The 26,038-nt window shown below is 41.9% G+C and overlaps 1 protein-coding gene across 1 annotated transcript in view; it reads right to left on the bottom strand.

The window, feature by feature from the left end:
* Positions 1 to 23,040: 23,040 nt before the first annotated feature.
* The window catches only part of SNTG1 (syntrophin gamma 1), a 335,406-nt gene continuing 332,408 nt past the window's right edge, over positions 23,041 to 26,038 (bottom strand). The window contains exon 18 of the mRNA XM_090037318.1: positions 23,041 to 24,169. Coding sequence (XP_089893444.1) covers positions 24,011 to 24,169 — 159 coding nt within the window. The 3' untranslated portion in view covers positions 23,041 to 24,010. The remainder of the gene's footprint in view (positions 24,170 to 26,038) is intronic.

Genomic DNA, 26,038 nt, shown 5'->3' with positions numbered 1-26,038 from the left:
CAGCCCTGGCCAACCCCATGTTAGGCGTTGGGGTCCCTTCATTGCCTGCTCTGGACCAGCCACCTTGGTCATAGTGGTGGTGGCAGTAGGATAAAGCAGGACCTGGAGCCTGCATGGGGGTTCCCCTGTGGCTCTTCCCCACTACTCTACCAGGTTGGGGGCTTGGGGCAGTCCAGAGGCAGAGCTGATGGCAGCAGTAGCTCTGGGTTTGGGCCCTGCCCACATAAGTCCCAGCAGGTCTCCATGGGATGACAGTTGGTTGCAGCATCTGGAAGAAGCTACTGCTGCCACATCTGCACCTAGGCCATCACCACTGAAGCCAGGCAGCAGCCCCACCCCTGCCTTGGGGCCTGTGTGGACAGGGCCAAGACCCAAGCTAAGTGCACAGCCCTGACCCAACCCATGAGTGGGGTTGGGGTCCCTGTGGTGCCCACTGAGGACCCACCAGCCTTGGCCATGATAAGCAGCACGGATGGGAAAAAGAAGGATCCAGAGCCGACATCAGGGATGCCCTGTGCCTTCTCCCCACAGCTGCTACCAGGAGCACCCATGCCATCCTGCCCATGCCCATATCAGCTCCCTGCCCACCTGTGCCCCACCCTATATAGACAGGTTTGGTGAGCTGTTACATGGGTGCCAACAGCACTCCAAAACTCCCAATGTGGCCTGAGAACTCCCTATGTGGTCCACCCTTGCTCTAAACTTACAGTTAGCATCTCTGCATTCAGTACATCTCCATGCCCACATTTCACACAAAGGGGCAAAAGGGAGACCAGACTCCGAATTGGGAGCAAATGGCACCATCCTGTGCAGCAGGTACTTCACAGAATGAATGTGTCCTTCTGCCATTCAGTCCTACACAGTGCTCAGTTCTGTCATTTATTCCTCTACTGCTCTGTGACTTCCTAACTCTCTCAGTACCACTTTTATTGCCCTAGCTCTAGAATATCTCATACAGATCTAATGCAGCTGGACCCAAACTAATGCATTCATATATTTCTCATAAGGTTTATCTTATGAACCAGAAATTATTTTCTTGCACTGAAACGTATCAGGACCCATCCCTTAAGGTTAGGTTTAAACTGTAACCAAATGACATATGCATTTTTATAATTTAAAGCTCCTTTTTATTTAAGAACTTTTCAAAGATTTTTTAAAATTATTTTGCAGAGGCTCTTTATTACTAACCTCAGGTGACTTTCCCAGATTCCCAATTGCCTAATTCTTGAAAGTTAAGAAGTAACTTGCTCCCAGTTTCTTGCTGTCAGTTTCTCCCTTCCTTGCTCCCAGTTTCTTTTTTAAAAAATCCTTGACATAGGATTTTTACCATATCTTAATATATCCATTAAAATAAACAGACATCTAATTCTTCATTTTATACTTGTGGGAGAACAGAAGTTATAGGATGTAAGTGTTATGCTTACCTTTTCAAAATTAGACTGAAAAATAAGTTTAAAATATGCCAAACTTTCTGCTGTTTAGAAAGGAAAAGTTGGGCTTTGTGCTGCTTTGAAGAATCAGGTAATTACCCTTGAAAAAATGGGATGCTCCAGACTCAAACATGAAGCAGTAGCATTGTCATTGTCCAGGTATATGAGAAGCTGTATTTACGAGAGGAGGAATATCTTTTATTGGAACAACTGGCATATCTAGTAATGTGTACAAGTGCCCTAGAAGGATAACGGACAAGCTTTTGGTTACCTGACATCTCATGTCAATTCAGTCCCTGGTTTTTTCTGCCGATAAAAATTATAAATATCTGTTCCCAGACCCATCATCTGACAAAAATCCGTAAGTTACTGTAGAAGAGATTAGTTTTATAGTTCCTTTTAGCTTCTCTCACATTGCTTCCTCTGATAACCTTTTCTTGTTCCACAATTGAAAACTGCATACTTCCCTTTCAAGTGGCCAACTTGATTAACAAAGTTGGCTGAAGCTTACATCTATTCTTCAATTTTTTACTTAGTTTAGCCTGTGACTAAGCCTTTTACTTAGTTTTTTTCAGACCTGCTGAAGGGCATTTGATACCTGAGAGATTGTCTGACATCTCTTCCAACTGTGCAAATCAGGCCAATAAAAGATATTACCTCACCTTGCAAATCTTACTCGCCAAACAAAGAAGAACATAGAATTGCTTCTGTAATTGGAGTTCTGTCTCAACCAAGGCTGGATGAATATAATCCTACTTCAGACAGAGAGAGAGAGGGGGTAAAAAAGATGAATTGCTCAGAATTAAACTGTCCAACTGCAAAGATAGCACAAGTTTTAATAAATGCTTGAGATATTTTACCTCTGGAAACCCATAAAGAAAAGATGATTTCTTATGAGCCTTCCTTTCTTATATTTTTACCCTTTCCAGACCTTTCATTATTTTCTTCTTCTTGGTGACCAAAAGAAGAGATGGGGTTAGGACAAGACTTTAACTCCTACTTCCTGTCTCTCAGTGGGTGCATCTATATGTGTAATTAGTGCACAGCAATAAACTTGTGCATATCACACTGGAATTTATTGTTCCCATGTGTCACATTTAAATGTGAGCCCAGGACTGCAGGACATTGAGCTGGTGGAGCAGCCCTGGCTGGCAGGGAGCTCAGGGGGTCGGTCTGACAGCCCAGGGCTGCTTCAACCTGGCTCAGTGTGCAGGCACTATCTGGGCACAAGGGTGCTTCAACGTGGGGCTAGCTAGCAGGCAGCCACCACACTGGAACACCCTTTTGCCCAAGCCAGCCCCATCATTGTTTACAAGTGTGGTGCTATGGGAGTAAAAAACTCCACAATAGATTAGTACTTGTAAACAGCTTTTAAAGGTGTAAACATAAGTATTAACCTATTGTGGAGTTAATTAGTTTGCCCTGTCCTAATATCACTGCATGTGTAGATGCTGAGACATTTACTGCAGAGCTAATTACACAACTCCACAGTAAATGTCTTGTGTAGACATGACCGGAGTTAATTAAAATCAGTTAGTTAAGTCTCTTATGCATTTATTCTTGCGTTCTTCTCTCCCAATAAAAATAATAAAAACAAAAAACAAAACTTGTGCCAACTACAGCACCTTTATTAAAACTTAGCAGAGATTAAAAAAAACAACACAATTTCAGTGGATGAGAGATATACAGTGGGCGTGTCTACACATTCATTAATGCACCTTAGTTTTGTACTTGATTTACTTAGTGTAGTAACAGCCTTAGTTACTGCACATTGAGTTTAGTACTTGATTAACCAAGTACTATTCAATGCGTAGTAACTCACGCTACTGCACAGTAGCACTGGCACACAGTTGTTTAGCAATGCTTATTTCACAATAGCCTAATAACACTGCACAATAATGTACTAGCACCGTTTTTGACTGACACACTACTGTTCTGCGTTGTTAGGCTACTGTGCAGTAAGTGCCTCAGGTAGACATGACCAGTCTCTTTATGATGCACTAGGAACTCATCAATTAAAAATAGTAGGATCCACATGTACTATTTGATTACAGCGCACAAAGAACATAATACCACAATAACCAAAACTGGCACTGAATAAAATTAACCTAGAAAGTAGGAGCAGTCCACCACAGCTTTTAAAGGTGGAGCTAGATGACCTTATGACTAGAAGTATATGAGATAGTTACATGAAATAGTGGGAAACAGGAGTTGATGAGCAAGGAGGTCTTTTCCAGTCTTATGTTTATCCCTTCCATCAGATCACAAACTCTCTCCTCTTTTGTGCTGAACCACCAGATTGCCTAGGCCGTCTTACCCCTGATTCAGTCAGGAAGCAGTTCTGCTCTCTATTTACACACTTACCAGTGCTGTATCACAAGAGCTCTTTATTTGTCTATAATGCATAGACCTACACCTGTGGCTTCTTTGAAATATCATGGAAGCTAGGTGTTGATTCCCTTCATTTCAGGTTCATGCTAATTAGAGAAAAAAAAACATTTTTTAGGCCCTATGAAATATGAGATAAATTGAAGAGTTTTTGATAATTGTAGTTCTGCTCTATATGATTCCTCCTCTCAGAAAGCACTCTGTGGTTACAGTTTGGTAGATCTGCTCTCTGATTTCATGTGGAGAAGGGGGTTGGTATCTGCCACTTCCCCTCCCTTTACCCACAGGAATCTGCTGAAGCCAGAGCAGAGGAAGGAGAAAATTAAAGCTTTTAGAGCAAAATCACTTTCTATTTATGCAGGGGTGAAGATTTAGAGCTATGACATTGTCTGTTAGAAATTCTGCTAACCCTTATTATTTTAGTTTAACTCTCAGTGATTTGTTGTGTTTTACTTAAAATACTATCTCTTAGAAGACAACAGCTTATGTAAGAATTTTAGTCTTTTAGTTGTAATGGTTGCAGGGGAAATTTTGAAATCATGCTCTGAATATACTCAAGAAGCTCAAACACCAGAAGGGTGGGTGACTCTCTCTTGAGGGGGACAGAGGCAGTGATCTGTTGCCCTGACCCCTTAGCCCATGAGGTCTGCTACCTCTCAGGGGCTCATGTCCAGGATGTAACTGGGAGGATCCCCAAACTCATCTGGCCCCCCAGCCACCACCCAATGCTGCTCATCCATGTGTGCATGAATGGCATGACTCAGTACAACCCCAGCTGAGTCATGAGTGACTACAGCACTCTGGAGGCTGTGCTCAAGGGTTAGGGAGTGCAGGTAGTTTTTTTCCTCGATCCTCCTGGTCATGGGTCATGGGTCTTGGAAGGAAAGGTACATCATAGAGGTTAACAGAAGGCTCCAGCGATGGTGCCGTTGCAAGGGGTTTGGCTTCTTCAACCACAGTCTACACTTCAAAGAGAGAGGCAGCAGGTTATTAGGAAGGGATGGCCTCCACCTCACACTGAAAGGTAAGAAGCTCTTCTTGATCAGAATGTCTAACCTACTTGACGGGCCTTTATAGTGGGATCACTGGGAGACGGGCAATCAATTAACAGTTCTAGCCCAGGTCATGTCAACTACAGTGTTAACAGGTTAGGTAACCCAAGTGTGATGGCCAGAACCAAAGAGATTAATAAGCAATAAATATGTGCTTCTTGGAGGCATTTGGAATTTTTGCCTAATATAAAGCTTGTAAGTTTGTAACCCACAAATGTAACTTGCCTGTCAAAATTTTAACCAAAATGATAATATTAACTGTTTGTGGAACTGTCTGAGCCTCAAAGGTGAAGCTATAGCTGTAAGATTAGCTGACCTAATGGTTTTTGCCTTGATGATAAAAACTGGATCCAACCACCTGGAACACCCAACACATTCAAGAAAAACACATCTCAAAAAAACATATTCAGAGAAACCTAAAAGGGGGTAGATTTAGCCGGAGTGATGTTAATTTCAAACCTGAAAAAAGCTGCATTGTAATTTGTTTATTGGATAAACCCAAGTTTGGGTAGTAACCTTTTATGATAATTTTTAACACCTTTCAATCGCATAGGGTAACAGCTATAGGGCAAGATTGTGAGTGGCTCTAAAGCCAATAGATTAGCATAAGACTAGGTACAAAAAGTGCGTGCGTCAAGTAACCAGCAGGAAGGAGGGAACAGAATGGTAATTGTTTTTCTAAGCCTGGACCCTGAACTCCCAGTGTGAGTGAGGATCAGATCCTGATCAAGGGACCTCTCCCCGTAATCCTTCAAACATCGTCAATCGGTAATGCCTGACTTTGCTGGAATCACTTGGCACGCACCTGGCATCGAGGGACTATCAATAAGTTGCCAATCCATGTCTATTTGTTGCTTTAAACACCCCAGTGGCTGATACCCTTGCAGTGCCCAGTTGGCCTGTGACAGATTAATCCATCTCTCTGTTGTTATTATCTGTTATTATTTACTATTAGCTTTTTAATACTTCATTTTCTGCTTATTGCATTTATCTTTCTGTTATCTGTTGTGTGTGTGTAAGCTTCATTCCCAAGCAAGTGGAACTGGCCCTTCTCCTGAGTTGCAATGGTTATAATCTTGTAGGAATAATGGAAACCTGGTGGGATCTCACCTATGACTGGTTCATAGGTATAAAAGGAGAGACCATGTTGGGAAGAGGGGTGGACGTATAGCTCTCTACGTGAAGGAGCAGTGCACCTCCCTTCAAACTGAGTTTAGCAACCAAGGAGGGCATCTTGAAACCCTCTGGGCTGAAATACAGGGAGAGCATGAGGAAGGGGATTTAACTGTAGGAGTCTATTACAGACTTCCCAAGCAAGAGGAAGAGCTAGAATACAATAGGGAACTGGCTGAGGCTGCATGCTCCCCATGCATGGTCATCATGGGGGACTTTAAACTCCCTGATATCTCATGGGATGAACACCCGACCAAATCTGACTAGTAACATAGCTTCCTCCCTTGCATTGGTGAGCTCTACCTAACACAAGAGATCTATGGTCTGACTAGGGGAGAGGCACTGCTGAATCTAGTTCTGGTCAAAGGGTAGTGAGTGATCTGGGGATCAAGGAGAAGCTTGGTGACAGCAACCATGAACTGATTGCCTTCTCTGTCTAATCCAGGGTCGGAAAATCTCTCAGTAAAACAGAAATCCTCAGCTTTGGGAAGGTTGACTTTCACAAACTCAGGAGACTGGTCTGTCAGGCACTAAGAGACCATGACCCCTTAGAAGGGGGAGTCCATGATGAATGGTTGTTCCTTAAGAGTGCAATCCTTGAAGCACAAGGAAAGTCCATTTCACCCCACAGGAAATGCAGTCAGCATTCTGGGGTACTCCTTTGGCACAATAGGCCACTTTTGGACCTCCTGAAACTAAAAAGAGAAGCCTACAACAGATGGAAAACAGGAATCATCACCAAGGAGGACTACACAATACTAGTCCACACCTGTAGAAAACAGCCCAGAAAGCCAAGGCAGAAACTGAACTCAGACTATCCACAGGAATCAAGAACAACAAAAGTCCTTGTTCAGATACGTGGGAAGTCGGAAAAAGAAAAAAGGCACCATAGGGAACATGGAACAGGGGACACGATGGTGGGAGTCTACTACAGACCTCCCACCCAAATTCAAAAGCTTGATCAGGAGTTCACCAGGGAATTGGCTGAGGCTGCATGCTCCCGGTCCATGGCTGTCATGGGATACTTCAGATATCTTGTGGGAAGAGAGCTCAGCTAAATCTGAATGTTCACAACTGTGTGGTCCTCTTGTTCATGGATGATCTCTATCTGACTCAAGAAGTCTACTGGCCAATGAGAGATAAAGTGCTACTTGATCTGGTACTGACAACCGGGGATGACCTAATCAGCGAACTCACAATCGATGGGAAGCTGGGCGACAGTGACCACAAGCTGATCACCTTCGCCATCCACCATAAAGTTGGAAAATCAGTCAGCAATACAGAAGTCCTTGACTTTAGAAAAGCTGACTTTGACAAGCTCAGGAGGCTAGTTGGTGAGGCCATAAGGGACCACTACCTTAAAGGGAGAGGAGTTCAGGCTATTCCATCTCAGAGGAAAAGCAGGAAAAGGGCACAGCAGCCCCCTTGGCTCTCCAGGGAACTAGTGGGCCTCCTGAGGCTAAAAAGAAAGGCCTACAAAGGATGGAGGATGGGATCCATCTCCAAGGAGGAATATTCTGCACTGGTCCAGTCCTGCAGGGAGCGAACCAGGAAAGCCAAGGCTCCAACGGAACCCCAACTAGCTACAAGCATAATGGACAATAAAAAGTCCTTTTTCAGATATGTGAGGAGCTGGAGGAAAAGCAAGGACAACATTAGACCCCTGCTAAACCAGATGGGACAACTGACAACTGATGCCCAAGAAAAAGCCAACCTATTAAATGGGTACTTTGCATCGGTCTTTCATCAATCCCACAAGACACCCATGCCCATTATGGGACAGGGAGGCCTGGGTGAGGGAGATTCCCTACCCTCCATCAATGCTGGCCTCATAAAGGAACACCTTGAGAGGCTGGATACCTTCAAGTCAGCTGGCCCTGATAATCTACACACCAGGGTACTCAGGGAGCTGGCTAGCATCATAGCCCAGCCCCCAGCATGTGTCTTTGAGAACTCTTGGCACTCTGGTGTAGTGTTCAAAGATTGGAAGAAGGCCAGTGTGGTGCCTATCTTCAAGAAAGGGAGGAAAGCGGATCCAACAAACTACAGGCCCATCAGCCTGACCTCTATCCTGGGCAAGGTCTTGGAAAAGATTATCAAGGAAGCCATTCTTAACAGACTAGCTGACAGGAACATCCTGAGGCATACTCAGCATGGGTTTGTTGTGGGTAGATCTTCACCAAACTCATTTCCTTCTATGACCAGGTGACCTATCACCTGGACAAGGGAGAGGAGATTGATGTCTTATAGCTTGACTTTAATAAAGCCTTCAATCTGGTATCCCATGATCATCTCTTGGCAAAACTGGCCAACTGTGGTCTTGGGTCCACCATGATCTGCTGGCTGGGGAATTGGTTCCATGGTCAGACCCAGGGAGTGGTGGTTGATGGAAGTCAATTGTCATGGTGCCCTGTGATCAGCGGGGTCCCACCAAGGCTCTGTCCTTGGACCTGTATTATTCAACATCTTCATTAATGATGTGCACATTGGAGTCAGAAGTGGACTGGCCAAGTTTGCCAACGATACCAAACTCTGGGGTACAGCATCCACACCTGAGGACAGTAGGGCAATCCAGGCTGACCTTGACAGACTTAGGAAATGGGCGGATGAGAACCTGACGGTGTTTAACAACGAAAAATGCAAGGTTCTCCATCTTGGGAGGAAAAACCTGAAGCATCCTTATAGGTCGGCAGTGTTATGCTGGTTAGCACTACAGATGAAAAGGACTTGGGTGTCATGATTGACCACAAGATGAACATGAGCCTTCAATGTGATACTGTGGCTAGTAAAGTGACCAAAATCCTGGCTTGCATCCATAGATGTTTGTCAAGCAGATCCCAGGACGTCATTCCCAGGTTAGCGTGGAATAAGTTAGGGGGCTTCTGGAGGGGCTGGACATGTTTAAGTCAGCCGGCCTGGATGATCTCCACCCTAGAGTCCTTAAGGAATTGGCCGAGGTCATTGCAGGACCCCTGGCACGGCTCTATGAGCACTCGTGGTGCTCTGGTGTGGTCCCAGAGGACTGGAAGAGGGCCAACATGGTTCCAATCTTCAAAAAAGGGAGGAAGGAGGACCCAGGAAACTATAGGCCAGTCAGTCTTACCTGGAGCCTAGGCAAACTGTTTGAGAAAATTATGCTGGCGCACATCCATGAGGGGCCAGCTGGGGACTGCATGCTTAGGGGCAACCAACACGGGTTCATCAGTGGCAGGTCCTGTCAGACCAACCTGGTGGCCTTCTACGATCAGGTTACCAGATCATTAGATGCGGGGGTAGCAGTGGACATAGTCTTCCTGGACTTCCGGAAGGCATTTGACACTATCTCTCACCCCATTCTCATTAAGAAATTGGGGGACTGTGATGTTGACACCCACACAGTCAATTGGGTCGCCAACTGGCTGGAGGGCTGCACCCAGAGGGTGGTAGTGGATGGGTCCTTCTCAACCTGGAAGGACGTGGGCAGTGGGGTTCCGCAGGGCTAAGTCCTCGGGCCTGCACTGTTAAACATCTTCATCAGTGATTTGGACAAGGGGTAAAAAGCACCCTGTTCAAATTTGCTGATGACACTAAGATGTGGGGGGATGTGGGCACACTAGAAGGTAGCATCAGGCTTCAATCAGACCTAGACAGGCTACAAGGGTGGGCGGATGTGAATACGATGGGATTCAACACAGACAAGTGCAAGGTGATGCACCTGGGGAGGAACAACCGGCAACATACCTACAGGTTGGGGAACTCCCCTCTTGTCAGCACGGAGGTGGAAAAGGATCTTGGAGTCATCATTGACTCCAAGATGAACATGGGCCGGCAGTGTGGAGAGGCAGTCAGGAAGGCCAACCATACCTTGTCATGCATCCACAGATGCATCTCAAGCAGGTCCAAAGAGGTGATCCTCCCCCATATGCGGCATTGGTCAGGCTGCAACTGGAGTACTGTGTCCAGTTCTGGGCACCACACTTCAAGAGGGATGTGGACAGGATGGAGAGCATCCAGAGGAGGGCCACTCGCATGATCAGGGGACAGCAGGGCAGGCCCTATGAGGAGAGGCTACGGGACCTGAATCTGTTCAGCCTCCAAAAGAGAAGGCTGAGGGGGGATCTTGTGGCCTGTTATAAACTAGTCAGGGGGGATCAGCAGGTATTGGAGGAGTCACTGTTCCCCCGTGCACTGCCAGGAGTGACCAGGAATAACAGTCACAAGCTGGCAGAGGGCAGGTTTAGGCTAGATATCAGGAAGTACTACTTCATGGTCAGGGCGGCTAGGATCCGGAACCAACTTCCAAGACAGGTGGTCCTGGCTCCTACCCTGGGGGTTTTTAAGAGGAGGTTGGATGAATATCTTGCTTGAGTTGTTTGACCCCAGTATTGTTTTCTGCCATGGTGGGGGGTCAGACTAGATGATCTACTCAGGTCCCTTCCGACCCTAGAAACTATGAAACTATTCTCCTGTTGTACTCGGCCTTGTTGAGGCCACAGCTGGAGTATTGCATCCAGTTTTGGGTTTCACAATTCAAAAAGGATGTGGAGACTCTTAAGACAGTCCAGAGAAGAGACATGCACATGATCAGAGGTCAGGAAAACAGACCTAATGATGACAGGCTGAGAGTTATGGGGCTCTTCAGTCTGGAAAAGCACAGGCTCTGGGGCGATCTGATGGCCACCTATAAGTTTATCAGGGATGTTCACCAGGATCACAAGGTCATCCACACATGAGAGAAAGCTTTGCGACCGCTCGGATTTGGCTGAGTGCTCCTCCCATGAGATGTCTGGGTAGTTAAAGTCTCCCATGACAGCCATACACTAGGACCGTGTGGCCTCAGCCAATTCCCCGGTGAACTCCTGGTCATGGTCTTGACTCTGGGTAGGGGGTCTGTAGTAGACCCCCACCATAGTATCCCCTGTGCCGTGTTCCCCATGGAAGTTAACCCAGAGGGTCTCAAGTCGTCCACCATGGGTGCCAATGTCAGCTTGCAGGGACACATAGCTTTCCTTGACATAGAGAGCTATGCCCCCACCCCTTTTAACCACTCAATCCCTCCTGTACAGGGTATAGCCATCTATACCTATGGTCCAGTCATAGGTGGAGTCCCACCAGGTCTCCGTTATCCCAGTGACATGATAGTTATTTGCATTTAGCAGGAGAACAAGTTCCTCCTGTTTGAAGATGAATGTGAATCACCAATGTGATGCTGCAATGCTGTAGCCGGCTCCACCAATGCATCTCAAACAAAACCAGGGACGTCATCCTCCCAATTTACTCGGCCTTAGTGAGGCCAAAGCTAGAGCACTGCATCCAGTTTTGGGTCCCTCACTTTAGAAGGGATGTGAATAAGCTTGTGAGAATCCAAAAGAGAGCCACCCATATGATCAAAGGCCAAGGGAGCAAGCCTTATGAGGAGAGGCTAAGGGACACGGGACTCTTCACCCTGGAGACTCAGGGGAGAGACTTGGTGGCAGCCTATAAGTATATAAAGCGTGTGCACCAGGATCTGGGAGAACAGGTGTTCACCAGGGCTCCCCAAGGAATCTAATGCCCACATACTTCTGGAAGGTTGATTTAGACTGGACATAAGGAAAAACGTCTTTACAGTCCAAGTGTCCAGGGTCTGCCTGGAACAGACTCCCCACAGAGGTTATGCAAGTACCTACTCTGGGCTCATTCAAAAGGCATTTGGATGCTTATCTTGCTGGGATCATTTGACCCCAGCAGACTTCCTGTCTATGGCAGTGGGGCTGGACTCGATGATCTCGCGAGGCTCCTTCCAGCCTCTAATGTCTATGAAATCTATGAAGACAAGCAACACTAATTTGTTAGGGACTGAGTTTTTTTTCTAAATTATCACACTTCTAAGCCAGTCTCCCAATTTTGGTAAGCATGAATCATTTTTTTTGGTGGAAAAAAAAAAAGCACGTATCTAAGCAACATAAGTATGGTAGCAAAGCTTTCAAGGTCACCTGCAGGTAGAATATAGACTGAATTGCCTTCTTTTAGGTCATTAAGCAATTCCACACAATCATCAGCAACTCCTGATTTCTTCAGTTGCTAGGAAGAGGAATGAATCATTCTTAGGCTTGGATGATGACACAAAACTGGGTCTCTGAACAGCAAAGGATCTGCTCACTCAAAGTCATAGCCAAGAATTCCCCATTTTCCCTGTATACCAAATCCCACACTTTGTTTATTGTGAGTAGTTTCATGGAAATCTAAACTACAGCTCTACAGAGAGTGAATTAAAATTTTACAATAAGAGAATTAAAGTATTTAGCTTTCCATCTGTACATAATATAAGTTGTACTGTAAAGGGAATTACTTTTGAAAAATAAAAAAATGAAAGCCACATGTTTATTTTTTATAAGTAGAATAGCTAATAAAGTACTGAGGGACTAGTAGAGTAAAGAGGGACTGATGCTGCTATGAAAAACAGGGGAAATGTAGAGGTAACGAGTTGAGACCAGATTATATGCTGTTTTAACATGTATTGATCTAACACAGGGCTGTTCAATTGCAGTCCATATCTCTTACTCCCCAACCCCTCTCCCCCCCAGCCCAGCCACTCCTGCCACTTCTGTATGGGAGGAGGTGGGTCTCATGCTTACCCCTCCCTCACCTGGCTTCCACAGTCTACACCTTGTGCTGGGGGAGGACATGCAGGAAGCCTCTGTAGAACACATGGTAGTCCCTGGCTGCTCAAAAGTTGAACATCCATGATCTAGTATACTGCATCACATAACATATGATGCCAAAATAAATTATTATAAGGCATGGAATTGGTATCAGACGACTTGGAAAAAATCTCCAAAAAGTTAGCTAGGCACATTAAAAGTGGTATATTAAGAAACTGATATACCCTACCTTGCAAGTGTTCTCAGCGGTGGTTCATATCTGCAGGGCTTTGGTGAAAAGTGGATATATAATAATATTTATAGTTCCTAAACAAGCAGCTCTTTAAAAATAAGATGAGACAAACTCTGTGAAAATATAGCATATTTCCACTATGAAGAGGAGTTCTTAATTAAACGATAAGAGGAAGTATTTGAGAAATAGTGAGAAGTGCATTTTTATCTACTCCCTGGAATCTATTTGTTATTTTTCACACAACATTTTTGGTGGGTTTTTTTAAAGGTTCCTGTGCTATTTCTGCCACTACTTTTAAACCAGGAGTAGCCATAGCAACTAGAATCATAGGCCTCTGACTGCTCTGTTTTTGAGCATTAACTATTTGTCATCCATGTCCGATAAATGAGATTTAGAACTAAAAGACTGGCCCCTCTGACCAGCAATTATATTTACCACATAGTTATTACACATGTACATGCTTTGCATCCCCCATGTAAAAAGTAAAAGGTCTGGAACCATATCCCACATCCAGGCAGGGCAGTCTTCCTTTATTGCAGGAACCAAGGAAAATAGCCACAGGCCAGGGGTGATAGGTAGAGGGTACACGTGGATGCATGTGCACCCCCTGAGCATGGATCTGCACCCCCTACAAAAAGTCACTGCCGATACTGTCACTAGTGCCTGTGGGCAGTTGGCGCTTGCCCCCCTGCCGCCGACATTGCTGGCAGCATCTGCGGGCAATCCACAGTCCCTGTTGGCTGCTGCCAACACTGCCAGCAGTGGTTGTGGGTGGTTGCTGAGCCTTGGTAGATGCTCGCCCCCCTCTACCCCCCACCACTGACAACACTGGTGGTGTCTGCGCTGCCCTGCTTATCATGCTTCCACCATTCCCACCGCTGTGCTCCCGCCACCGCTGTGCCCCCAAGCCACTGCGGGCACATGTTGTTCATGCCACAGGCCATCTTGTAAGGATCCTTCTTCCAAAATATAGGGAAGGGATGAGTTGGAGGCAGAAAAGGAATGTCAGGGTGGCTCTGCAGTGGTTACTTTGGAGCCATCCAAAGTGTGAAGGGCAGAAATAGCTGTTTGTTAAGTGCTGCACACAGTTTTAGAAAGAATCACCTGGAGCTTTCTCAGTGTTTAAAAATGTTTTTCTCCTGCCCTCTACCCCTATATCCCTGAGTTTTAGATGTATGTGTAAATTCTCTTGTTACACTCCCTCAGAATATCTATCTCAGCCATATTAGTTTTTTCACTTTCCCCCTTACCATGGTAGGCCATGAAGCAGGCCTTATCCATCAGTTTATGTTTTACAGACATGGACAAAGTACAAGTTAGCACATGGCTACAACTTATATCAAAGAGTCTCCTCATCCAATTCTCATTATTTAGAACAATCAAGCACATACAACAATACCAAGGCCCCAGTGTAGCCAAGCACCTGTAACTGATATTGCAAAAATTAGGCATATGATTAAATACTGTGTTGAGTTTGGGAGGTCCATATTTCTTTAATTAGTAGGACCCTGATCCTGTTTCCACTGAAGTCATTGTTGCAACTACCATTGTCTTTGTCAGATGCAATGACTCGAGTTACTATGTTATTTGGCAATTCAATTATATCATTATAGCTATGAAATATATCCATTATCAAAGGGCCATAGAGGGTGGAAATAGATGCAACATTTCAAATGTTTCCCAGGTATACCAGGCTTGGAAACATTTAGAAAAGTATTTTTATGAGTCACTGGACACATGCAGAACATCTGTTGTGCTCCCCAGTTGGAGCTCTTCAAAATTGTTGCTCTCTAGCCAGAGGGTGCAACAGCAGCTGTCAGGACCGGGGTTTCCATGTTTTCCACCCCTCTTTCCCTACAGGTTAGGGAAAGCAGTGTGGACTGTCACTACCAGGGCTCTAGGAATGACCCCAGTGAGGGGGGCTGTTGTGGTCCCAGCTACAACCGGGAAAATGCCCACTGTCTACCCAGACCTCTCTCCTTTCTATGTTAAGGAAAGAGCAGAATACTTTGGGATACTGAGGGACCCAGAGATTCCCTATCATGCTTCCTATAATGTAGAGATGTAGAGAGCTGAGGAATATTTCAGTATAGTACCTAATTCAATCCAATACTATTTTGTCATGATTCAGCAGGTTTTGGAGTGCTGCAGGATAGGGCTGTGTGAAGCTTCAGTAGCTGATTCAGTTCAGAGGAGCTTCGGCCTGATTCAGCGGCCAAATCTCCAAGTCTGAATCAAATTGGGAGATGCGTTAGAAGGTCCGAATCAATTTGGAGAGATCTGGTGCTGATTTAGAGATTCAGCCATAGACTAAACAGGCAGAGGTCCTCCAACATGCTGGACACAGCTGCCTCCAGCTGGTAAGTCTGTTGTTTTGGGCAGAGTGGGAAGGGAATGGGTGTGAGGGGGCAGATCAATGCCCCCAGAGTGAGGGAGGGTTTGGGGCTGGGGCTGGGACGAGCTGCCCAGCCATGGCAGGGGGGCACGGGACTTGGGGAGGGAGGCTCCCATCATGGTGCGCTGCCACGCACCACCAATCGGGAGCCGTTCTTCTGGTGACTCCATCGGTGGCTCTTGCTGCTGGTCTGGGAGGGCATAGGAGCGGGTGTGGGCCACCAGATCTGTGTGGGGTGGGCTAGGCCGGACTGTGCTCCAAGAGACTAAACCCAGTTAACCGCCACTGGGCTGTGCTCTGCAGGATGGGTGGAGCTAGAGCTATGGTCTGGGTGGCTAGCTCCAGCCACAGCCCAGAGCACACCCCTGGCTCTGTCCACCCTGCAGAGTGCAGTGGAGCGGGGGTGATTGGAGGGGGTGGCTGCTGCCCCCCAAAATTCCCCATAGCCCCTGTCACCAGCCTTGCCCTGATCTGGGTGCACACGTCACCCCCCCATGCCCTGCCATTGCTCACCCACCCAGGATGCAACAGGACAATGCCGCGGCTTGTCCAGGAGGCTCAGGGATGCTGGAACGACTTCTGCCACTGTGTTTCACTCATCTGAGGCAGCATAGAGGCACTGTCCCATGCCTTACCACCCCGTCTAGTCAAGCAGCAGGAGGGCATAACCCCCGCTCCCAGTGCCTTCCATTGCCCATCTGGTGCACAGCCTGGCCCAGCCTGTCCTGCCCAGATCTGTGGAGGTGGCACACACCCACTTCCATACCCTCCCAGACCGGTGGTGAGAGCTGCTGGAGGAGCCACCAGAAGAGCAGTTCCTGTACAGGTGGCATGCAGTGGTGGGAGCCCCCTTTCCCAAGTCCTGCACCCCTCTCCACTCCAGCTGGGCAGCTTGTAGTAGCCTCAATCCCTCTCTTGCTCTGGGGGCATTGATCTGCCCCCCCCACACCCCTTCCCTCCCCCATCTGCCCACCACAACAGACTTACCGGCTGGAGGCATCTGTGTCCAGCATGGTCAAGAACTGCTGCCTGTTTAGTTTATGGCTGAATCTCCAAATCGGCACCAAATCTCTGGATCTGAACTGGCCGAATCTAATCAGGATAGTGATTCGAATCACCAAATGGAATCACTGTCACTCCGAATAGGCCAAATCCGAATCTTTAGCAAATACTTGCTGTTTTGCACAGGCCTACTGCAGGGGTCATTTATGTCTGTACAACTTTCTCTTTCAAGCTCTTTAAAGGTGTTTAAAATGCTATAGAGGCAATCACTGTCTACAGCTGTCTGAATCCATAGTATCATATAGATCGTGTGTGAAAGCAGATGCAGTAATTTGAATGTCAACATACTACAACTTTCATCCATTTACTAATTCCTTTTTAAGGTAGGATATCAGTAGTAGCTTTGTGGTCAAGTAACTATATATAATTTCACTATTCTGCTTATCTTCCAGACTCACTTTTAACATTACAGTATGCATACACACACAGCCCCTGAATACAGATAGTGGTTAAAAAAGTATTTATTTTCTATTTTTTTCAGGTATGTTCCATTACAAAAGGAAAAAAACCCCAAAACAAAACAGAAGATAGAATTTTATTAGTGGTACATTATGAGCTTAAACAACTAGGTGACTAATGTTTGTCACAAATACATATTACAAACAGCCACAAAACATAACTAAAAATGAAATAAATAATCAGAATTGTTTCATTTTAAATCTTTAATATTTATAAAATATATAGCACTTTCTGTTACATCTGTTCAGTCATTTTTCCCATAACAAATTAAAATTTATGCGACACTGCAAAGGTTCTAAGGAATAAGAATAATTTAAAATCAGAATTTTTGAAGGTATGAAATTGAGAATCTAATGATATTTTATATTGTATATCCAGATTGTGACCTTTTGCAAAAATAGTAATTTCTTGAACTAATATACATATTCTACTTTAAATTTATAATCTCAGAAGGTGAAGTGTTTAAAATATAATGTTTTAGACTTTTATATTTGCTTTGTTAATTTGTGCCCAATAGATACATTTTATGAATTTATATATAAGTAAAGCAATTCATCTATAATATCTAACTGGGATTTTTTTTTATTGGAACGGTGATTGAAGGTGGAAGCATTGTATACTTCTAATAGATGACAGGTGATTATGTTAGCCACATAAACTAAGGTTATGCTTTGTTCAGTCTAATTTTAAATAGATTAAGTGTCTGTAAATTACTGTAATAATATACAGAATTCAAATGAAAACTACCTTCATCCTTTGGAAAAGATCATTATCTCTAACATGCAGCTGAGTGGTCTCTTCCATTTGCCACCAGTTGCCACGCTCTGATGTCACAAGTAAATTTTAAATTGAAGATGAATAGATATCTTATTGAAGATATAGATATCAGATGATCAAATTGAAGATGAATAGATATCAGATTTAATTGCTAGAAACAGGGTAACTTTTTAATGGAACTTAGTGTACAGAACTGTTTGGCATTATAAGCCTCAATTTAGGAAAGCCCATAAGTGCATGCTTAATTTTAATCACTTTAATCTTAATGGTAGCCACATTAACCACCCTTCCTGAACAGAGATGTTTTCCAGATCAGGGCCATCATTTTTTAAGGCTAATATTTCCCTTTTCTCCACAGGTGCAGGAGCTCCCATGTGCAGACAAAGTATAGTTCTAACAGGAGTGGGAGGTAGCAGAGGGGACATAGACACAGGGATGGTGGTGGAGCAGTGATACAAGTATTGCCAAGGCAAGATGACCATTTCTATTCAGGTCTTGCATCATGTAGAAAGGGAAACTTAGGCTTGAGCTGCAGCAGGCTTCCACAATCATTTCTTTATTTTGATCAAAGATTCTTTCCATCCCATGCAACCATATAGACACCCTTAGCTTCAGATAGGTATTGAAGGGAGGATTCAACCCTAACACACATGCACACAATTGAACATTCAAATGTAAAGGTTTAAAATTAAAACTGTTTTGAGACCTAATGGTTTTCCAGGTATCACTTATTCAAAAAAGACATTCCAAGGAGCCAGTAGAAGGTACATGTTTAGTGATAACTTAAAAATTCAGTATGTGCTAATAAGTTCCGTTACCACACAGTTGTCAAATTCAATTTATTTCTAGCATAGGGAAAATTATGGTAACTGAGATACCTTTGTACAATAACTGTTGGTATATATGGACTTTTTAATGATAGGAACTATATATTTACAAGACTGCCTTGTGACATTCAGTATGTTAACTGTATGTGATGAAAACAATATGCTATAGACTGAAAATTAAGGGAGCTGAAGCTTTTGAATTAGAAATGAAGTTCCCAGCTTTGCCAAGATCTACTCAAGTGCTTACCGGTAAGAATGAGGAGTAGTTCTATTGAAGCTAAGCAAAAGAATAGATTTCCACAGGATTAGGGATCAATTTTGCAGGAAGTCCATTTAATCTATCAAAGCCAAAAGAACATGGAGACAGTGTATTATCATTTTACAGGATCGTTATAACAGTATTTCTAAGAATTCTGGTTTAAGCAGTTCAGTGTTGGAAACTAGAGACTGGATGTTCAAAAAGCACTTGGTTAGCACCCAGAGTTGGGGCCATTTTTTTTTCTGCATCTATTGTACAGGCACCTAAAGCAGCACTTTTCACAAAAGTTATTTTGTTGCTGCATGTTGAGATGCTCTAAAAATCTAGTCCTGTATTATGTAAATAGATTTAAGAAAATGAACCAGTGGAAAATTCAGAGTATTGTATCTTCAAAATCCACAGCATTTTTGTAACAGAACAGATCTATCTTCTAGGCATGAAATGCTAAGGTTACCTCTGGAAGTTTATCTGAATCTAGAATTTATCAGGAACCAAATGAGATAAAATCAAATATTTTTAACCATAACTGACAGTGGTCCATTGGGGAGGGGGCATTATTATTAGGATGACCATACGGAAATCCAGGACACTGTTCCACTGCCCCCTCCACCAAGTCAGTGGTGCTGCTGCAGGCAGTGAAAAAGGCCTGCGAGCAGGGGTGCAGGCACAGTCCAGTGGGGAGTTGAAACACTATGCCGTTCTACCTTCCCACTGGACCGCTGCCTGCACCTGGGACTCTTGTTTTAATTTTTACCAACCACCTGGGACTGGCCTTTGAAATCTGGGACTGCTCCAGGCAAACCAGGACATATGGTCACCCTAGGTATTATATAAGATAATATCAAGCACAGTACAATTTGTTTTAAAAAAAAATCAACCTAAATTTCAGGATCCATATCATGGATATCACAATTCATATTTTATTGCAGCTTTTTTTTTTAAAACAGAACTGCTGGTTATTAATTCTCAGGCACCCTTTCCCCAGAAAATGCTAGTCTAAGGACAACTTCATTAGTTTTGATAATTGTTTGGATGTATCAACTTATAAAGACCTTAATTACTTAACAATGCATGTGATATGGGACTGTAATATTTCCTGTACTAATAGCAGCATATATATATACATATAGTCTGTTGTTATACAGACATGTATGGGATTCATAATGATTGAAATGGGAGTCTCATAAATGCATTCAGGAGAAGCTTTTGATATCTGGTCATTTAACACTGCTGTAATTCATACCTTACTATTTCTCATGGTTTATAGTATCTGCATAACATACATGGTAGAATTTGCCAAACCTGGTTCAAATATTGAGTTTTCAATTGTTTTTCCTTAGGATGAATACCCTACCTTTCCTCAGGATGGATACCCTACCTACCCTATTATCTCTGAATAACTGGGAAACAATTTGTTTCTGTAATGTTAGTATGGAAGAAAGAAATGCAACCAGCCTAATACAGTATATAATCTTACAATCTGAAACCAAAATAATGGTGAATCCCACTCATTGAGAGAGCCTAAATGAACCAAGCATTTTCATCAATTTGCACTACTGCCTGTTTAAAAAAATTTGCACTTGCTACATGATCAATACTCCCACTGGTGACCATGATAGCTCTCTATATATAGAATATGTAACAAAGATTGTGGTGAGTTGGAAGGGAGAATCTTGCCTTGTCTGTTCATTTTCATTAACCGATTTCAGCTCTGAGTGGAATACTTTTGCTTTCAAGTCATATTCTAATATACTAAAAAATCAAAACAGTACTTTTTGACATAGAATTCTTTATTGCATGTTATTATATTCATCGTTATATATCTTAACTAAACCTCTTAAACTGCTTTGGGCTAAATGCAGTTCTCAAACACATATTGCACCATTGGATCTGACTTTAGAGAGTCTATTTGAACTATAAAGCTATTTATACAGTACCGTACATTCACTTAACTTAAAGCATTCCATGTCAAACTACTAAGGTTGGATGTGTTTCACATGGCACAATGAAATTGAAAGCAAAAAAATCCTACTTAGCCCTGAAATAGACTAATCAAATGAACAAATGAGAGAAAAATCGGTTTTTTCAATCTATGTCATAGATGTAGTATAATATAATATAAAACAGTGAAGGAAGCATTTTGGAAAAACAGGAAGAAGAGAATTGTTATTATGAGAAAACTGGGCTTCAGTTTTAAAATTGTCAATGTTGTGTCACAATGTTTCCAGTAGATGCCTTCTTGACAGGAGTAAGAAGCTGAGTTACCACTCTTAGTCCCCTTAGACTTCTATAATTTCCGATTCAAAACAGCTGGGGTTTTCATTCTCTTAGGACCAAATTCTTGATGTTATTGACATCCATGTCAGTTTTGCATGGACTTCAAAGGGATTTGGCCCTTACCACATGGAGAATTTACATACACACAATGGTCTCTATCACTATATATTGTTTTAACTGACTTCCATAGAACTTCACTCTGCTTAGCATGACAAATAACCATGGTAACAATTCAAATATGTTGGCAGTTTTTGACCATTTAACAGTGCAGTCACTGTAACTGGACTTAATATTCACAGGAGATCAGCAACTATTATGCGTCTTCTGATACAAATTTCCTGAAATGTGTTCTCAAGTTCATTAAGGATTGCTTGGGAACAAAAACTGATAAGCTGGTTGGACACCAGGAACCAAGGATTGAGCACTGTTATTGATTTTATGACACTATAATCTACCTGAGTCCTGAAATTCTTCACACAGACAACAGGTGGTAATGACCCTACTCCCCTTTTTGATAGGTCTTGATCTCCCAGTAATCTATATTCTTTTCTTTTGCTAATTGCTTGTCTGCTACTCCTGGGAATTCTCTTCCCACCCTTCAGCCCCCTCCAATTTCACAGGTCTGTCCGCTGTTCTTAACAATTTCTGTGCTTATCTTTCTTTTTCCTTACACCTAAATATAAATACCCTGCATTTGAAAGCTTGCCTATCTTTATCTCAACTATGTAGTTGGTCCAATAAAAAATATCACCCTCCAAAAATCTTGCCTCTTTCATAATTCCTGGACTATCATGCAGCATCACTCTAACACTACTATTACAACTAGGAGCAATTCATATAAGCGGTATTTAACATTTTCAATTTTTTTTAAAAGGTGGTTTTCTTATGTACACAAATCTATGTATTTGTGCGACAAATCAGGCAGACAGAAATACCAACAATTACATTTGTTGCAACAGTTCACATTGTACTGAACCCTTCGGAGAAAATATTCACCTGCATTCACATATGAAGATATACTTATTTATATAGTACCTAGAATAATGATTGATTTCATTTTTTGTGGTACACAAGGCAGAACAATAAACAGGGCTTATAATTTTTACCTGTGTATATGTAGTTTTCTAATTTATAAGAAGCTGAAATAAGATACAAGGGAAGTAAGCCCATGCTCCTGCAGCTTATGATGCATAGAAGGACCTCAGGTCAGGGCCCAGGTTTCAGACAATAACAGAAATTTCAAAATAAAAGCTTTTTGTGCGCAATGAATGGTAAGCTTCATAGCGGTGGGGAATACTGATTTTTGAACGCACCCATCGTTTATGATTATATAGAGAAGTCATGGGGTCCTGCCAATAAACATTGCAGACAAAATGGTTTTTATTTCAAAAGTACTGGCACTTCCTGAAATACCAATGTATTTGAAATTACAATAGTGGAGCCAAAAATGTGCAAATGATACTTAAATTCAAACTAAATTACTTAGCTCTTTCCTTTTAAATGTTCTTTTGCAACATTTTGATGTTTTACTTTTTCTCCTTCTATCTCCCATTAAAACATATTTTCAGTCATAAAAACGTAACAGAGCAGATTAACAATTAGCATTTAAAATTATACAAATACCTTGGCTGCATCAGGTTATCTTCCTGCAATATAATTCTTAAGTGCTATGTGCCTAAATAATTAATTCATTTGAGTTATGTGATCCTGCTTGAAATATACTATCTTTCAGCTATATCACCTTTACATTTCTAGCAATTGGCCATATTTGGTGATGAGTGTGCTAGAACAAAATTAAGTAATTTTCAGAAATGGTATTCAAGTAGCATATCTTTGGAGGCTAATCAATGCTGCCTGTATGAAAAGTAGTTTCAAATTTACAACACTTTGAACTTACATTCATTGGGAAATGTAAAATATGTGGTCTTGGATTGTGATGTACTTTTAATATGTAAAGATATTATGTATTATACCGGCACAATTAATTATATTTTAAATGTGATGTAATAATTTAATTTGTACTAAAAAAATTGAAGGACCAATGCCATTAATTGGTATGGATTGAATGTGTGTAATTTTTCCAGAATAACTGATAATGCCTATTATATTTAAAGCCTATGGTGGAAAAGAGGTTCTATCTTCCTATTCGTGATATGAAATCAGAATTCAATACTGAAACGATGTGCCAGGTATATCATGTCTGAAGCAAAATTCAATACTCGTGTTTTGTGAATAGAGGCTGTTGGATATTAGAAGAACGAGCAAGGAAAATGTACCTTGTGATGTGATGTGATGGATCACTTACTGGTCTTCACTTACAATTAAATTGAATCCATATCTTTTTTTCACTTCAAGAAGAAAATCTTGTGCCTGGAAAGTTTTTTCCCACCTTATGCAGATTTGCATGTCAGACTATTATGGCTATACCTTTGTCATTTCTATTATTAAAATTGACAAACAAAATAAACAACAATAGCATGGTTTCATGGAGGGACACAAGTATGAGTTTACAACAGTGTTTAAAGTGCTTTTTTCTTTGAGGAGATACTTACACAAGTGCCATTTCATGCTCATCTCCTTGCTGCCACATACTATATGCCTCTTTCTTGTGGTTGTATCATTTATAATATAATGACATGGCATTAAGTTCAGACTCAGAGTTTAGCATATTTTCATAAAAACATCTGAAAACAAGAAAATGACCATTCTATTTGTGTATTAGTATAGAGAGTTGAAAATTTTATTAAATATGAAGTGATTCCTTGTGTCATTTATTTGTTTGCTTCCAATGTTGCTTAAAGCACTATATAAGTACAAATAGATCATACTAAGAGTATATCCATCCTATTCTGGGTTTTCAGCTCAATTATTTACTGGTGTCTTGCAGAACAGAGATGAACTTACAATCCCATGTGACCATTTATCTGCTGAAACTGCAACAAGACTTGTCTCTTGGATTGGTTTCCATGTTCATAGCTCCCCAAAGGTCCAGATCTGATGAATATTTATATGTTGTTTTGCACTGATGGTAAGTAGTAGTGCTGAAATGTGAGATGTCAAGTAGCATACTTTAACTTGCCAGTACCAGAAGTTGTGGCAGCAGCAGAAGCTGTGGCTTGACTGCTTACATATAAGGGGTCCAAACAAGCCACTTTGGCAGCAAAGAACGAGTGGATACAGTGAAGGACTGCAAAAAGATTGGAAAATTCCAGCTCCTGAAAGTGAAACCAAAGAGATTAAACATAAGAGACAAAACAACATTACAACGAAATCCCCAACACTGAGCTATTACTCAAATATAAATGGTCTTAGCTGTGTTATAGAAGGCTGCATACTTCTTTTTAGGAAGTTGAACATTCAATTAACTGTAGAATTGTCTAACCTAATAGAATTTTTTAAACTGAATTCATTTAAAACTTTCACACAAAAATGAAACATCCCATCCACTGCAATGGTAAAGCAAGAAGAAAGTAAGAACTGTTTGAGGCGTTTACATTTTTATCATTCAATATTTAGACACTTTTTAGAACTAAGAGAGTGATTACAACAGTTTTCACAGAGCTCAAGCAACAGTTATATATCAGGATCTCCAAAACTGTTCATTTGCCCTTAACACCATAATTATAACAATATTATGATTATCATAATATGACTAGTGCTGTTAGCACTTATATTTTATGTATTCATTTATGTGTATATGTATACAGGGGTGTAGGTTGTAGCCGTGTTGGTCTAAGGACAAAGGGCAGACAAGGTTCTTTGGGTGAATCTGGTATTTTTTATTAGACTAACTTAAATAGTTGGAAAAACAATTTTTTAGCAAGATTTTGGGAAGAGCACACACCAACTGCTGAAACTTCCTTAGTCTGATGAAGGGTTTTTGAACCTGAAAGCTTGGTTAAAAACTGTTTTTCTAACTACTTAAGTTGGTCTAATAAAAGATATCAGATTCACCCAAAGAAACTTGTCTTCCTGTGTATATGTATTTATTTTATATTTACTATGCATAATTCATTGAGACATTTATGACCTTCTTCATGTAAAAAACCAACATAAGAATGTGGTAGAATATACAGCAGATATATTTCACAGGGGTTGGTTTGCTATCCCCCTGCAAAAGTGAATTTTTGCAAATTATCTGAGGGATACTGAATGGGGCCACTGAGATCCTAGTTGTATGCTGTTGCTTGTATTTTAAAGGGAGCTGCTCCTTCACTCAGCACATGGGACCACTGATGAGCTCGAGTTGAATTCAAAAGAACCTGCTTTGATATAAAAACATTTCAAACAGCTGAGTGGCCTACCCTGATTGAGCAACATGCTGCAAATTAAATGATACAAACGATCTGGGTTTTAACACAGAATGGCAAAAAAGGAGAAAATGGAGTGATGTAATCAGTGGGTAGGACTTCAATAAATTCTGCTAGAATCTGACCACATATCTACTGGACATGCTTAGAAATAAAATTTTAATTGCTCAAGAGTTGTTTTAAACTCCCTAAATTAATTCTCAATGAAGATGACTTGGTTCATGCCAAATTTCACACATCTGCCATCTGCTCTTTTTAAGCAATCTGTTTAGAGTAATTTTTGTTTTTAAACATCCGGAAAAATGTATTTTTACCACTCTGCCAGGGTTGTTACTCAAATTTCAAAACAAACAATATCTTATTAAACAGAAACCAGGGATGGAAACTGAAAAAGATCTATACATGAAAAAAACCAAGTGTGATGATGAAAGCTGTTCTATAAACCAGCACTAGTCCCACTGTAATAAAATCAATTTCTTTTTTTTTCTTTTACTCATCCTTCTGCAAATACTAATAAGGAGCGAAATAAATGTGTCACTGAACACTGAAATATTTACTGTCTCACTACTGTGTATTATGAGTACAAGGAATGTACTTTCCCTTTGTTTGTCTGAACAGATCAAGGCTTATTAATTCAGATATTATAACTTGAAGACTGTTCAAGTCAATTAAGTAATCAGATGAGCTGAAATTTTCTATCTACATCACAATTATAGTTACTGGACACTAAATTTTCACACTGCATTAGCACAGTTATCATTATCAGTTAGCAGA

This window comes from Crocodylus siamensis, chromosome 3, assembly GCF_052110815.1.
Source record: "Crocodylus siamensis isolate JL-2025a chromosome 3, ASM5211081v1, whole genome shotgun sequence".
Lineage (NCBI taxonomy): Eukaryota > Metazoa > Chordata > Crocodylia > Crocodylidae > Crocodylus > Crocodylus siamensis.
This window is presented reverse-complemented; position numbering and strand designations above follow the sequence as displayed.